At 42.3% G+C, this 15,066-nt stretch overlaps 2 protein-coding genes across 5 annotated transcripts in view; one reads left to right on the forward strand and one right to left on the reverse strand.

The window, feature by feature from the left end:
* lmbr1 (limb development membrane protein 1) overlaps positions 1-15,066 on the forward strand; it is a 34,000-nt gene that overhangs the window by 5,559 nt on the left and 13,375 nt on the right. The window contains exons 6-10 of the mRNA XM_061804966.1: positions 8,434-8,560; positions 9,227-9,295; positions 9,397-9,461; positions 9,896-9,968; positions 14,292-14,381. Of these exons, the coding sequence (XP_061660950.1) occupies positions 8,434-8,560; positions 9,227-9,295; positions 9,397-9,461; positions 9,896-9,968; positions 14,292-14,381 (424 nt within the window). The remainder of the gene's footprint in view (positions 1-8,433; positions 8,561-9,226; positions 9,296-9,396; positions 9,462-9,895; positions 9,969-14,291; positions 14,382-15,066) is intronic.
* The window catches only part of rnf32 (ring finger protein 32), a 40,559-nt gene that overhangs the window by 921 nt on the left and 24,572 nt on the right, over positions 1-15,066 (reverse strand). The gene's annotated exons all lie outside the window — the stretch shown is intronic.

The raw sequence follows: 15,066 nt of genomic DNA on the forward strand, positions 1-15,066 counted from the left end.
ACAGCCCGTCAATCATGCAGCTGAGAGCAAATAAGTATAATCCATACACATGCACTTATTTCCCAAATACACTGATATTATCTCCTTATCGCATTACCGCTATGAAACTGAAATAATGCTTTGCAACTGTAATAACACCTTAAAGACTGCAATAATGCTACGCAGCCACAATAATGCTTTGAGACCTAAAGTGATCTACTGTAATATCTGGCCTACAATAGCGCACCTGATTATAAGCCTCACCCAGTACGTTTGTAAAGGAAATACCATTTGGTACACGCATAAGCCCCACCTGTGTAAAAGCCGCAAGTGGCCACATTGAAACACGAGGTATTTACAAAGGAAGACGGTACACAGAAAGAGTTTTCAAAGTTGTAATACCTTAGCTTAGCTTAACATTGCAACAACATGGTAGGACGAACAGGGCTGTTTAAAAATAAATAAATAAATAAACATACCGGTAAAAGTCACTTCCTCGGCATATATATTGCACCGGACTCACTCTTTTTCCTTTCGCCCGAGTGCCCCTTCGTGGCCGTTAGAAAAAAATGCACAAATAAGCCGCGTAAGCCGCAGGGTTGAAAGCGTGTGGAAAAAAAAAAAGTCGCGGCTTATAGCCCAGAAATGATGGGACATGAACACATTAATAACCCTACGAGACTACAATAATTTTTATTTACAAAAGCAGAATATATAACGCTATGAGACTGGAGTAATTGTACAGAACTTCAATTATTCACACTTTGAGACTGCAAGATATACTTTTTTTTTTTTTTTAGAAAAAGTATGTTTATGACATACTTGGCGAAGACGTGAGACATTATTAACACTGAGACCAGAATAATGTGGGAAAGAACCAATGTTATGAGACCACTTTAAAAGACACAGTAAGACCTCACTATGAAAGCTATGAGACCGTAATGGAACCGTAAAAAATGCCACGAGGCCACAATGATATGATACCAAATCAATTAAGGTTATGAGATCACAATAACACTACTCGGCCACGATTACTTTTGCTCTGAAGCCTAATTAAGTAACACTATGAGGACAAAATGACTAACAGCACAAGACAGCAGTGACGCTATGCGAGCGCAGTGTCGTCGGGTTTTTATGTGGCATTTCAAGTTTGCGCGCCGGCGGCTCCCTTTGAGTGCGGAAATGAAAGCGAGTGATGAATTTAGCGGCTCATGTCGCGAGTCAGGCTTTTCATGTGGCCGCGCTTACGTTTGACGACGCACTAAAAGACGCAACTGTGACAAAAAGATGGAAAATGCGGAAGTTTTAAAAAAAAAAAGAGGGGAAAAAAATTCCGGTTTAACTGTTCAGCTCGTTGTCGGGAGGCGGTGTCAGCCGAATGATTAATAGTGGAACAAATTGTCCAAATTGTGGATGAATCGGAGCGACTTAAGTGTCCCGACGTCTGATGTTGTGATCCGAGCTTTATTTGCTGCTGTAAAATGTCTCCCCGCTTTTACGGCCGGGGTCCTCAAATCCTCGCCAAGGAGCTGCATCGATGAGGCCTTTAGAGGTCATTTCTGGGTTCAGATTTTTTTGAGCCAAGGGTGATTTTTTTTTTTTTTCTTTTCCTTTCTAAATTAACACATTACAGTTGAACCCCCAAGAACAAGAGCCGGCAACTTTATTTTTGTCATTTTGCAAGTGTGATTTGGTGAGTTTTGTTGTTGTGTAGTAAAATCTTGGGGGTTTATATCTTGGTGATTTATATGGCAGTGACTACTTCTACTGGATACTTGATTTTATAGAGATGTTTTTCCTCAGTTTTGAGCTAATCTGTCCATGCCCGGTGAAAGATGACAAATAACTTTTAACTAAATTAACACGCATATTGCATTGGCACCCGAGCCACAGCATTACTTAGTTGAACCTCCCTTTCTGCGGTATTTGTGCAGGAGGTAACGCTTTTAATGGGTGAGGCCATCTTGGAAATGGGAGTGGGCCGAGTTAATTCACTGACGAATCGGAAAAAAGTGCTGAGTGCAATAATGGACTTCCCCCTTATGTCAAATTGAAAATAAAACTTGATTTAGACGCGTATTCATCTGAAAGATATGCCCTTTCTCTGTCCATTTCTGGACTTAACTTAAAAAAAAAATGAAAAGTAAATGGAGTTAGCCCACATTAGGTTTCACTGTCAGAATTGAACATAGGCAGGCTTTGCATTGAGATCCATGACATGGCAACATATACATGCAAACTGAAATCTCCCAGTACATCTTATTACATGTACTGTAAAGAGTGCATGTGAGAGAAATGTTACAAAATGAATAGACTATCGGGAATACATTAATATCATTTCACAGAACAAATATTTTTAATTTAGGTTGTACCTCAGTGCTTCTGAGAGCGTTTAGGCCCATCACTGCAATTAGATCTTTTCTGATGTTTTTCGATGGCCTTCTCGTGGCCTCGTGACCACCAGTAGAGGGCATGAGGAGCATGTTCCAACTAAGTCTAATGATATCATGGAATTAATTAAACATTTACCGTATTTTCCGCACTATAAGGCGCACCTAAAAGCCTTTGATTTTCTCAAAAGCTGACAGTGCACCTTATAATCAGGTGCGGCGTATATATGGATCAATATTGAGCCTTTAGTGTAACTCCATCTAATGGAAGCATAAGGTAACCCCAGCATCTACTGTAGCGTCTATTCTATGTGCCTTATAATGCAGTGCGCCTTATAGTGCGGAAAATACGGTAATTACCTGACATAACGAGTGGCATATCTCAAAACTTTGTTTACCCGAAACAAGCTGCTAGCCTGTACACGTACACTCATCTTAGCTTTAAAGTGGTAACCTCGGCTGTTTGTCATTTACCACCTCCGATGCAGCGGAATCTGAGGTCGTACAGTTCATAATTTGGGACAAATACAAAGGATACTAAAATCACAACTGCTTTTCTGAAAAATGAAATGCTAACATTACAAAACGTATGGTTTTATACTGTCATCACCATCCTTACTGTTTCATGCATTTGTACCTTTCCATATTTCGCATCACTTTTTGCCCTCCTCAATATATCACAGAATTTGAAATCGTGCATATTTGATTCTATATTGCCATTTTTTGGTTTTGCTATTTTACAGTATTTTGCGGTGATTATTTTTCCACTAGAGCTAAGGTTACTGTACATAGCATTAAGTGCACGGCAATAAGAAACAGCGCATAAAAGACAGGTAGTGTCCAAAGTTTCTAGTTTCACACTTGTACAAAAAAACAAAAACAAAAGTGCAATGCGTAAATAAGATTATTCCTGATGGCCGACAGTGGACTAATGCCAAGATTACCCTCACGTAACAAGTATGTTGAAAAAATTGAGACACAAATCCCTTTGCATTGCACCGTCGTCATTAATATTGACTGTTTTTATGCTTAAAATTGTTGAATCATATTTGTAAGTTGTTAAAAATCTTAAAATTACTTTTGGTAGGAAAAGAATGCTAATATGTTGCGAGCACCGGAATATTTCTCTTTGCACCACTTCCTATGAGAAATAATTGTTCCTAAATGAGGATCCCAGACTGAATTGCGCTTTAATGTGATGTCACGTTTGGGGGATCATTTGTAGGATGGTTCTTATCTTATTGGGGGTGTCTTGTTCGAGATAAAAGTTTGCAGCGGTGAGAAAGTGCCGCGCTACAAATAAGGTCTCGCAGTGAAAAGCGGCCGCGTCTTCCCCTCGGTGTTGAAATGTTTTTGATCCTGGAACGAGTCGCAACCAGTCTGACCCCGTGACTGACCCAGCAGAGGGCCAACAGGTTTCATCTGGCAGTTAAAGAAACTCCTCATCAATCTCATCCTAAGCCGATGATGAGGAGTGTGTTTATTGTGGAGGGAGAGGTGTGCAGGGAGGGGGGGGGGGGGGCAGTAGGAAAAAGTCTCGCCGAGCAAACCCCGTGTGGTGTTACTAAGATACTTGTCGTCTTTGTTGCGGCTCCACAATGGGAGCCGGGATATTTATTTCAAATCTCCTGCACATGCAGACATTTTTCCCAGGCCTTCTTTTGGGCCAGGGCCGGCCGGGAATATAAAGTGGTGTTTACATACCTTTCTTTAAGGTCACAATGTCTCCCTAAAGCTGTCCGTTACAATGTTGGTCGCCATGGGAACATATTAGCTCCAACCGGGAATTTAAAAAAGGGGAAAAAAAAAGAGAACAAGCAAGTTGTTCAGGTTTTTTTTTTTTTTTTTTTGTCATTGCTCCGCGATTGGCTTAGTTTTCTAAACCGTCTTGTACTTTTTTTTTTTTTTAATTAAGATGTCATTAATTGACTAAGAGCAATAGTTTTGAAATGGTCCTGGCATGGTACATTTCTGTGAACATACCTTCACTCTGTTACCACCGTACTAGTACTAGTTATTTAAGTAATTTTATGACCGCATTAACTTCGGTTACCTTCCCACCAACGTACAAATTTGGGTGATGTCACCGGGTTAGGAACGAAATGGTGTCGTAAACCGCGGACGTGGAATTTACATCGTGCTCTGTGCGGGCACTTTTTTGAACATGAATTGACAAAATGCTAGCTAACGTACCGTTGGTCTGCTAACATAGAGCAAGATGGCAACCTGTAAACAATTCATAAATTAAATAACACCTGGGCAGATATGAATTTCACATCGTGCCCTGTAGTCAGGCTGGATTTCAACTGAGAGATGATGAATGCTAACATATAGCAAAATGGTATAAAAGTCACTTAAGGATGAGGATTGAAAATCATCCCAGGTAGTCAGATTTGATTTAAATTGAAATTGATAAATGCGAAGTCTGTACTTATGTATCTGCTTCCAAAAGGTGCTACGGCCAGTCGGTAAGGATTTTATGTCATGCTCCTGCAAGGCCGAAGAGCCTGATAAAGCGCTAACCTTCTAAGAATTAGTATGCTAAGCTATATCTAGATGGAAATTTGAATCCAGATAATTTTGTTAAAATGGAGAACTAAGATTGATTAATTTATCACAAAGACGATGTCGGGGTTAGTGGCAAAGTTGTGCTCTTTCGCTCAATGAAAAACACAGAAGTAGAAAAAGCTGCGGTCGATTTCTGCGGACGGTAAACAAGTTGCTTTTATGCGACCAATCGCACGTTTGAACAATACGACGTGAGGCCGATCATTTTCCATGCGCCCCGCGTCGTTATCGAGAAAGTCTTATTAAGAGGCTTTAGAAGTCCATTCCTGGGCTTTACGGGCCTGCGTGTCCCCTCTCTCTCTCTCCTCTCTGCTTTGCGTCTCCCCACACGGTCATTGCGGCGTGGCCCTCGGCCCGTCAACGATGCGCTAATAAGGTCCTCGGGCATCTGGCATGTCTTTAGCGAGGAGGGGCATGGACCGTTTCTCTTCACCCCCGCCTCGCTCACTTACACTCTTTGGCCCTTGACAGCCAGCAGACGGGCGGTCCGGCAAATGATCTTGGCCGCAAATGCTAACATGACATTTGCTAACATAGCGTAAGCTAGCGATAGGAGTACAGAAATCCCTATGAAAGATTAATAATGATTTAACATCAGGCCATGTGATTGGTTCTTTTCCTTTTGGCTTATCCCATCAGGGGTCGCCACAGTGCGTCACCTTAGATGCACGCATAATAGTTTGGCACATTTTTACGCCGGACGGCCTTCCTGGCGCAACCCCTCTGCATTTTAGTCGGGGAGAGAAGCTTACAGCGCCTGGTATTCCCAGGCGGTCTCCCATCCCAAGTACTAACCAGGTCCAAACCCACTTAGCTTCCGAGATCGGGCGATCTCAGGGTCGCGTGGCCGGAAGCGTAACCGTTGTTAGCATGCTAAACAACTTGCGTGTCATTAGTAGTTACTTCACTACGATGATTTTTGAGCATGTCAGCATCCTGTTAACTGGCAATCCCGTCGCTAATGTTCATAATTGTCCAATGATCTGTCAAAACAACTTAAGGGTGCAAGCTGAAAGCATCCTGTGATGTCAATAATTAGACTGCGGTTCGTGTTGTAGGTTACTTTCTGCCCTTTGGTCACGACACGTGTTTCTTGGAAATCATTATGGTTTGCGCACAAACCAAGCGGTTCTCTTGCTCAATGTCACGGCGTGGATTGGGGGATGCTGAATATTTCAGAGTGGCTATATATAACCGTAGCTACACAATTAGAACGGCGAGAATAGAAACTTTCAGCCGGTCTTTTTTTTTTTCTCCGCCCCGCATCCCTTCTGCCGGTTGACAGTTCTCCATTTGATCGGCGGCGTCTTGGTGTGGGACCTGCCTATTTATAAACCGGCGTTTAAAATAAAAGCTCGCTCGCTCGCCTTCCCGGGGGACGAACAAAGCTCTGTGACGAGAATAAAAGGGAGCCGAGATGATAGCGAGGGAGTTGACGAGCATCGCCTTTGCCCAAAATGATCTGAATGGCTCACGTTGGGAGGTTTATAAATGATTGAGAGAGCCCATCTAAAGGGAATACACCTTCGAGATGACACGGGGTGCTCTGTTAAGGTGGACTTGTCCGGTTGAGCGGATGGCGGGGCCTGCACGCGCCCCCTTAAGAGTGCGATCGTGGTCCCTGCGAGCGAGCAAGAGAGAAAGAGAGATGCTCAGACACTGACCGCTTTCCTCTCTTTCTCCACATCCTCCTCATGAATTCACAATCGAGTCTGCCCTGCAAGCTGCCCAATCGCCCAAATTGTCGACACTCATCGCGTTCATAAGCGTGAGCACATCTCATGGGTCAGAGCCGCATTTAGTGGATTGACTATTATTAAATATTAGAGCAATAAAATGTCATCAGGTGCCGGCTGCAGTGTCCGGCTCGGCCACAGCGGGGCACTCCTCAACCTGCTCGCATTTTTTTTTGCTGAATTCTCCACTTACTCATGATGATTTTATTTTTGCTGATCCAAACTTTTAAATCTAGTCTGTTAAGAAATGCTAGAAAGATGCCGTGTCTCATGAAGGTTGAGGATAGTGCTGTCCTTTACGTACAAAATTATATACCCTGACAGATTATTTTATATCCCAATATAGTATTTTTGCTATATCACAATATAGTATTTTTGTTAAAAATTTCATGAAGTGAATAGTAATTTTCTCTGCTCTTTTCTATATTCATTTATAATTTTTATTTATTTATTAAACAAGAAAAATTTAATGGATAAAAGATAAAAGTAGAATAACAAATATGTAGTAAGGGGAAAAAAAATCTGAAATAAAATGTACATAAGGTATGGATCGAGTAAAAAAAAATGAAAAAAAAAGCGAATATGTTGGAGTTCCTACAAAAAACGGGGGATGAGTTCTCGCAAATCCACAAATAGGTGAATTTGAGAATGGCAAACTGCAAATATGAAGCTAAAGGAGTAAAGCAAGAGAGCAAACCCAATATCACAGACATCAAAATAACGATGGAGTGATATCATATGGTTCATGCAATTGAATTCGGGTTATCCAATGAATTGTTTGCACCCCTAGTTTAATTAAACACTACACAAGAAGAATTTGTGAACATTGTACATCTTAGCATAGGAGGTATATTTAGTTTAGTTGAGTTTGGACTTGATGGAGGTGTACGGTTTTAAAATGTTTATGCTATTGCAGCGAGAGCTAGTGATTTTGGACTGATTAAAACACGGCAAAAGCTGTCTGTCGTATTTAATTTACACAATTCAGACCATTTGCGGTCTTAAAAGGCGAGCCGATGATGAGCTGGGGCCGCGTTCAAAGGGAAACCCCCTTCGCGTACCTGTTGGCAAACGCTGAACAGCGACCGCGCCGCCCATTACTCTCAGCCGGTAACAAATTGCTCATGTGCGGCCAATTTAGGTGGCGCGCCCCACTTGCTGCCGTGCGCCTGGCCCGCCGAGCTGACATGTCTGCACCAGCGCCCATCTATCTTGCCGCGCTAGACAGCGTGGCTCTCCGGCGGTGGGAGTAATGCAAACTGTGCGAACAGGTAGAGGGGGAGACTTTATTAACCACTCAGCAGTTTGTGACCCGGAAAACCCAAATTACCCCAAAAGCCTGCCGTCTGTGCCGCCCAGGATACAACGGTGCTTGAGAAGCTCCTAATCGGGCCCAGATGGCAGGCCTGCTCTTGATCGCAGACAGTAGCTGACCTAGCACCCCACACCCCACCCACCCGCACCCCCATCTTTTTTAATTTCACCTCTGCTGCTGCCTCGTTAAGAGCCGCTTTATAGAGCACAATATGTATATAAAAGAGTCGTTTTGCACAGGCATCGGCGGGAGCGTTTATATCACGTTTGTGTGCTGTGAGTGGGGAAAACGACGGCGTTTATTGTGGGAGTGTGGCGTGACGGGAGGAAACGGGACGTCAAGGAAAATGAAAGCTATTTAAAAAAATTAAAGCTAATGGGATTTGAGGGTTTATGACCTGTGGCGAGACATTGAAAATATTCTTTGTTATTTTTGTGCACTTCAGGGCATCAAGGCGCGCGTTTTGGAGACCTTTGTAATGCTCTTCCTGTTGGCTCTGCTCATTCTGGGCATTGTGTGGGTGGCTTCGGCGCTCATCGACAACGACGCAGCCAGTATGGAGTCACTCTACGGTAAAAAAAACAAGAACACTATGGCTGGTATCATTTTTCCAGAAGTGTTTTTTTTTTTTTACATTTTGCAACTAAATGTCATTTACAGTTGCGTTTTAAATCCATTTGAGTGCATCCATATAACTGTATTGAAATTTGTGTGCTATGGTAAAAAAAAATATGATTCAGTTTGATCTCTTTTTTTTTTGTGGAAGTTGCAAAAATGATTTTTGCCTCAAAGTTGACAAACTCGACTCTTTGTGCCTGTTAAATTTAATGATTATTTTTATTACAATTAATATTACATTATTCAGATTGTTTAATGTATTTTGAATGCATTTATTTTCCAAAAACAGGGTTTCTATATTTTATTAAAATACATCTGTCATTAAATAATTTTCCCATCCTATTTTCATGTATTAATTTCACTAATAGGATTTAATTATTATACTTTAATAGTTTATTTGGTTTTACTTTTTTTTGTACCAATTAAGAGATTTAAAGAAATGTATATCTTAAAGTTAATTGATTGCAATTTAACTTTTAATTAAAATGTTTTGTTCAATTTTATTTACCAAATCTTTTGGTATATTCATTTTTATTTATGCTGACCTTTTCCAAGTTTTAATTTGATTCAATGTTTTATTTTCTGTATTCGTTTTACTAATCAACGCTTTATCCCCATAGACCTCTGGGAATTCTACCTACCATACCTTTATTCGTGTATATCTCTGATGGGAGGACTTCTCTTACTCAGTATGCTTTTTCACTCATTGTGATTTTAACAAGTTTTATTTCACGTTGACACTTTTTATTCAAACAATTGTATTAATGTGATCTATCTGTCTGCCATGTAGTGTGCACCCCCGTGGGATTGTCAAGAATGTTCACCGTCATGGGCCAGTTACTCGTCAAGCCAACGGTAGGCCGTCAATGTTGCGCAGAAAACTAGTACGAGAAAAGTACCGCAATACCCTACAAAACAAAATGCAGCATTACCGCATCTTTTCAGGACTAATACTTACACGAATGACTGTTGCGGTTTTGTAAAACGTGCAGTGCGCACGTCACCTGATCGCAAAAATTGATTAAGTAATTGTTAACCAGTGTCCCACGACAGATGGTAATCAAAGTTTGTGCTTCTCCAGAAGGAGAATGTTTTTCCCAATGGGGTTTTTAAACTTAACTAGGATTTTAAAAGATTGAGGAGAGTACAGGAGTCTGAAAAATCCTCTTGACGTATTCAGCCACGGACTACAAATACGTCACCAACTCATCTTCCCGTCTGCCATCTCTCCACTCCCACTTCAGGGCCTAATTATATCCCATTTTCATCTCCTCTCCCTCACTCTCCAGATCCTGGAGGACCTGGATGAGCAGATTTACTGCATCCATTTGCAAGAGGAAGCCCTTCAGAGGAGATTAAACGGTACGCCTGTCCGAGACGTGTTGGCACATTATACGGGAGGGAAAGGGGGTCGGACGCCCCGATTGGGTGTGATGGAGCGCCACACTGGAATCAATTAGCGAGGAAGATGTGGCCACGCACACACTTGACCCTCTTGAAATTTCGTAGTTTCTTCGTCGTTATGATGCATAGACCAAATAAATTGCCATTTTGAGGGCTTTTCAATACCCAAAAACTCAAATCATCCTGTTTCACTAAGGAACATGAGATTACAAATAAACCTATGAGAACATCTCAAAACCAACTGTTTTTTTTTTTTTTTTTTTTTTAAATTACTCTTTAAGTCTACCATTTTCTTCATTTTGGCAAAAAGTGAACAGCTTGATAAAGATGACTGTTTAACCACCAACTTTAATAGAATCAGGAAATGTCTTACTCCATTCCTGGTAAGTGGTTCAAGACTTCTTGTAGGCGGTGCTAAGGTGATAAGTGAGGTAATTTGACGTTAATGAATTATCATTTTTTTCTGTTGTCAAGTCACTGTGGGTGCAAATGTTTTCCTTCAATAATTTGGTCAGTAACTTACAAAAATAACTGACCCACATGGGGGATTGACCAATCTTATAGACTTGAGTCCCCGGAGAAAACCCACGCAGGCACGGGGAGAACACGCAAACTCCACACAGGCGGGGCCAAGATCGAACCCAGGTCCTCAGAACTGTGAGGCATGATTGACAATTAATTGACTTCAACCACAATAACTAGCGTCATTGGGGAGTGGGAATTTTTCTGCGTCAACTAGTTGGTTCAACCACCCGAATTCATGAATCAAACACTTGTTGTGAATTTTGCCTATAAGCACCTCACTGTGTTTTTCCTCCAATAATTTACTGTTATTGAGACTTTTACGTCGCTGCTGTTGGAACAGCTCTCCGATGTAAACCAAAGAACAACTACAGATGTTTGATTTGAAAGATGAATTTCGCGGCACTCTCGGTGCTGGTAAAACGATTGCCTCATTTACCGCCAGCGCAGTCCGGCTAATGGGGATTGAAATTCATCTTTGATAAGAACTTTTGGCTCACTTCTGCCGTCAGTGATTAACTTTTCACTGTGACATAAAAAGGACACCAGGCGGAGTTCCCGCTGTGCCCTCGTTGACTTTGCTACAAAGCGAAAGTCTCGAGGAAGTCCGGGAAGGTGTTCTTTCTTCCGCCCTCGTCACCTGCATTTCCTTTTCACGTCCCCTTCTGTTTGCAAATTCTTTGCGGACCACTGAATAATCTCAAGAGGCAGGAAGTTTTGGCCACCTTCCAAAACCTACTTTATTATTAAGTCAACCGCGCAACCAAGTGTACAGATGGGAGCGAATGAAGAGTCTTTTCACACCAGGGAGGTATGGGAGATCCACCCCCGCGATAGCGCGTGTTTTTAAATACTGCGCCGGCCACCTCCATAGAATGCCACCTGAGCGTTGTGCTTCCTTACGGCTCATTCCACGCTGCCACGCTTTGAACTAAACGACAGAATAATTGCAATCTCCGTCTTATCGCCCCCCCGAGAGTCGTTTGATCTATTCAAAGCCTCGGTGAGGGGCACAAAAGAAAACAGCGGTCAAGGTCTTCGTCGGTCCATTTTTGCCCTATTGCGTTCGATGTACATATTTGCGTACATCCTCACGCGGCGGCTTAGAAATCCAGTTCAGGGAAAGTTCACGTGGCACACTCTCAAGGTCTCGCCGCCTCCAGTTTGTGTTGACGGATATGCGCTGTTGAGCTCATCAGGTGAAGCATTTGTTTATTGATGTACACGCCTGAGCCGTGTGAACGCTACCTGTGTGGGGCATTTCCCAAGAAGGCAACGTCGCCGTTTTAGCTGCTCTTACTTAGCACGACACTCAGTACAGTACGTATGTACGTTTGTCTGAGTCACACTTGGAAAGGTAGATCTCCAAACTCTTTCCAATGAAAAACAGGAAAGTTGAGGAAAGCCTCGCAAACTATTTCAGTATGCCGTATATCGGGGCCGCTCAATGCGTCGATCGTTAAACCGGACGAGATTTTCTGTTCTTGTCTGAAGTCAAAAGTAGAACGTGCAGGATGAGATGGTGTGGAATTTTAAAATTCCACTTTTGCACTGCCTGATCCAGGATGAAAGCACAGACAATACAGTGGACAAAAAGCTAATTCTGGATTTTAAATATAGGAGGCAACATAACATTAACCTCAGAACGGTTTGGGAGCATCAGCATCAACACCCCCCCACCCCGGTCGTCGATAGCTCGCAAGACCCTGCTTGAAAAGTAGATCTTTGGGGTAAAAAGGTTTGGGCACCCCAGCCGTATATCAACATACTGTCTGCTAAGCAGTTGAACATATTGAAAGAAAACAAAGGAAAGAAATATACAAATATAATTGTATATATTTTTGTAAACATTAGTGCATTTTGATTATGCCAAGCCAGCATTGATAAAGTATATCCGATCTGTGTGTTTATGCTCACCTCATTGGCACATATCCGATACATATTGAATTTTTTGGAGCAGGCTTGATTGCGATCTGAAGACGCCTGATTCCTTGCATTTTTAAAAAATATACTTACACCCCTTTTTTAAATTTAATATTTTTACATCGCAATTGTCCCATTTGAGAGCAAATAAATCTGGATGGTGTTACTTGAACCAGACGTTGTAAATTCAACATTATTGAGCTTCATTTCAACAGGTTTGCTGAGAAGACTGCGGAAAAAGACATTTTCGTAAATTGAGTGCGAATGCTGCCACGGTGTCCTTGAAAGAGCGTGACGCCCAGACAACAGCGCTCCTGCCCAGATGCTCTGCGGCACGACGACCTTGTCTCCGATTGTCTCGGCGTGCTGTTTTGCATTTTTTTTCCCTTTTTTTTTTTTTTTTTTAATTCCCCGGTGACGTCATTCTCCCGAACGTGGCACAAGGTCAGCGAGGGTACGTCGCATTACTCCGGCCGCCGCTGGCTGCCAGAAGCCTCACTCAGCATCTCTACCTCGCTGTAACTCAGTCTCTGACTTGATGTTGCCAGCAGAAGGCGAAGGCAGGATATATTTAACATCAGTCGTGAGTGACGTCACTTCGGCTACTGCAGTTAAGACCCTGCCAAAGCGCCATTACTGCTTCACTCGAGTGATGATAGCGTCCTTTGTTTCCGTGATTTATTAGCTATTAAGGGCATAATATCTATCAGATGAACCATTTGTCTGCCACGCGTGACATACGGAGCCACATTTGGATGTGTCGTGCACACAAATAATACATTAGTTCTCTCCGGGATGAGATTTGTGACTGTTCGGTTCATTTACAGGGAAAATACGTTTTCTTTGAACGGTTCGCCGCAATCTCACTTGTGCACCATTTTTACCCTCACTTAATCAGCGAATTGCTACTAACGTGACAAAGGTATCTTGACATATCCCTAATGCTTTAACATGGGACTAAATTTGCATAACATATATGATCACGGCGGCACGGTGGATCAACTGGTAAAGCCTTGGCCTCACAGTTCTGAGGACCCGGGTTCAATCGCGGCCCCGCCTGAGTGGAGTTTGCGTGTTCCCCCCGTGCCTGTGTGGGTTTTCTCCGGGTGGGCACTCCGGTTTCCTCCCACATCCCAAAATAATGCAACATTAATTAGACACTCGAAATTGCGCCTTGGTGTGACTGTGAGTGCGGCTGTTTGTCTCTACGTGCCCTGCGATTGGCTGGCAACCAGTTCAAGGTGCACTCCGCCTCCTGCCCGTTGACAGCTGGAATAGGCTCCAGCACTTCCCACCACCCTCGTCAGGATAAGCGGCAAAGAAAATGGATGGATGGATATATGATCAGCAACAAATTACATTACACCCCTGCTATTTGCGTGGAGTCACGAAATGTTATAATTTTCGGGTTATTGTGGCGTTTATATTTGCCCATATAAAAACTCCTAATATACCACAAGATCTGATAATAATAATCTAATAATGTAATAACATTTCAAATTCATCTTACAAAATTGCCGGGAAAAATTGTTTAGAGATGATTGGATTTTGTTTCTTTTCATCGTCAATTTGGAAATGTGACTTAAAATATTTAACTTGAACTAACGTTTGTCTCAAATGAGTAGATTTGTTATTTCTTAAGGGAAAATGTGAACAAATCTGAGGTTGACCTGAAAAAAAGCTTTAAAAAACATTAGAGGTTGCACTGTATATACTTTGTAGTTATATTATGAGTTATGTTTGTTTGCAGTCTGAACTTGGTGCCACTCCAAATCATCCAACGTTTGATGCTAGCACTGGACACGGTATGCTAAAACCTGTTTTTGCCTTGGTCAGGGTCATCCACCTGTGCATATACGCGAAGAGGCTCCACCCACCAGCTCACTAAAGAACTGGACAGCATCAGAAACATGAGAAATAAACTGGGTACGTATTTGTGATAATGCAGATTTTGTTCTTAATACACTGTTTCGTCGCGATGATTGAGCTGTGCTAATTGGTACTATATTGCGAAAATCTGCATTTTTAGCACGTACTTAAGTTACTGTTATGCTCTGAGGTCAGACCGATGCACTTAAGCGCTGGGAGATAAACATAAACCCAATGAGCACACTCACATGGGAGCTGCTGTCAACCACAGCTCACACCCAGACACTCACACTGGGGCTCGCTGACATCAGATGCCACCCCACTTGACCCCCTCTCTTAAAGACACATATCTAACACAAAAACGGTACAATACACATTTTCTCAATATTCCATGCTTGTTTGTTTGTTCAAATAGGTTTACAATGTGTTAAAAGCATGTAGGACCGGTTACATGTTGTTATATGCTCCATATATTGCGGTTCATTGGCACAGTTTTTTTTTGTTGTTGTTTGGAATATGTATTGCTGACAGACACTCCCTTTCCCCGCATCTGCTTTTATTTCTTAATTTGGACGTGGACCAGACCTGCCTGATCATTTTCCATCCATTTTAGGATATTATAAATGAGGCTTGGGGGGTGCAGGCTGGCAGTGGTGGGCAGGGGAAGGGAGCCTCCAGGCACTTAGGAATATTGGACAAGAAGCAAACTTTATATTGTAGCGAGCCTTTTAGTGATGTCATT

This window comes from Syngnathoides biaculeatus, chromosome 19 (assembly GCF_019802595.1).
Source record: "Syngnathoides biaculeatus isolate LvHL_M chromosome 19, ASM1980259v1, whole genome shotgun sequence".
NCBI lineage: Eukaryota > Metazoa > Chordata > Actinopteri > Syngnathiformes > Syngnathidae > Syngnathoides > Syngnathoides biaculeatus.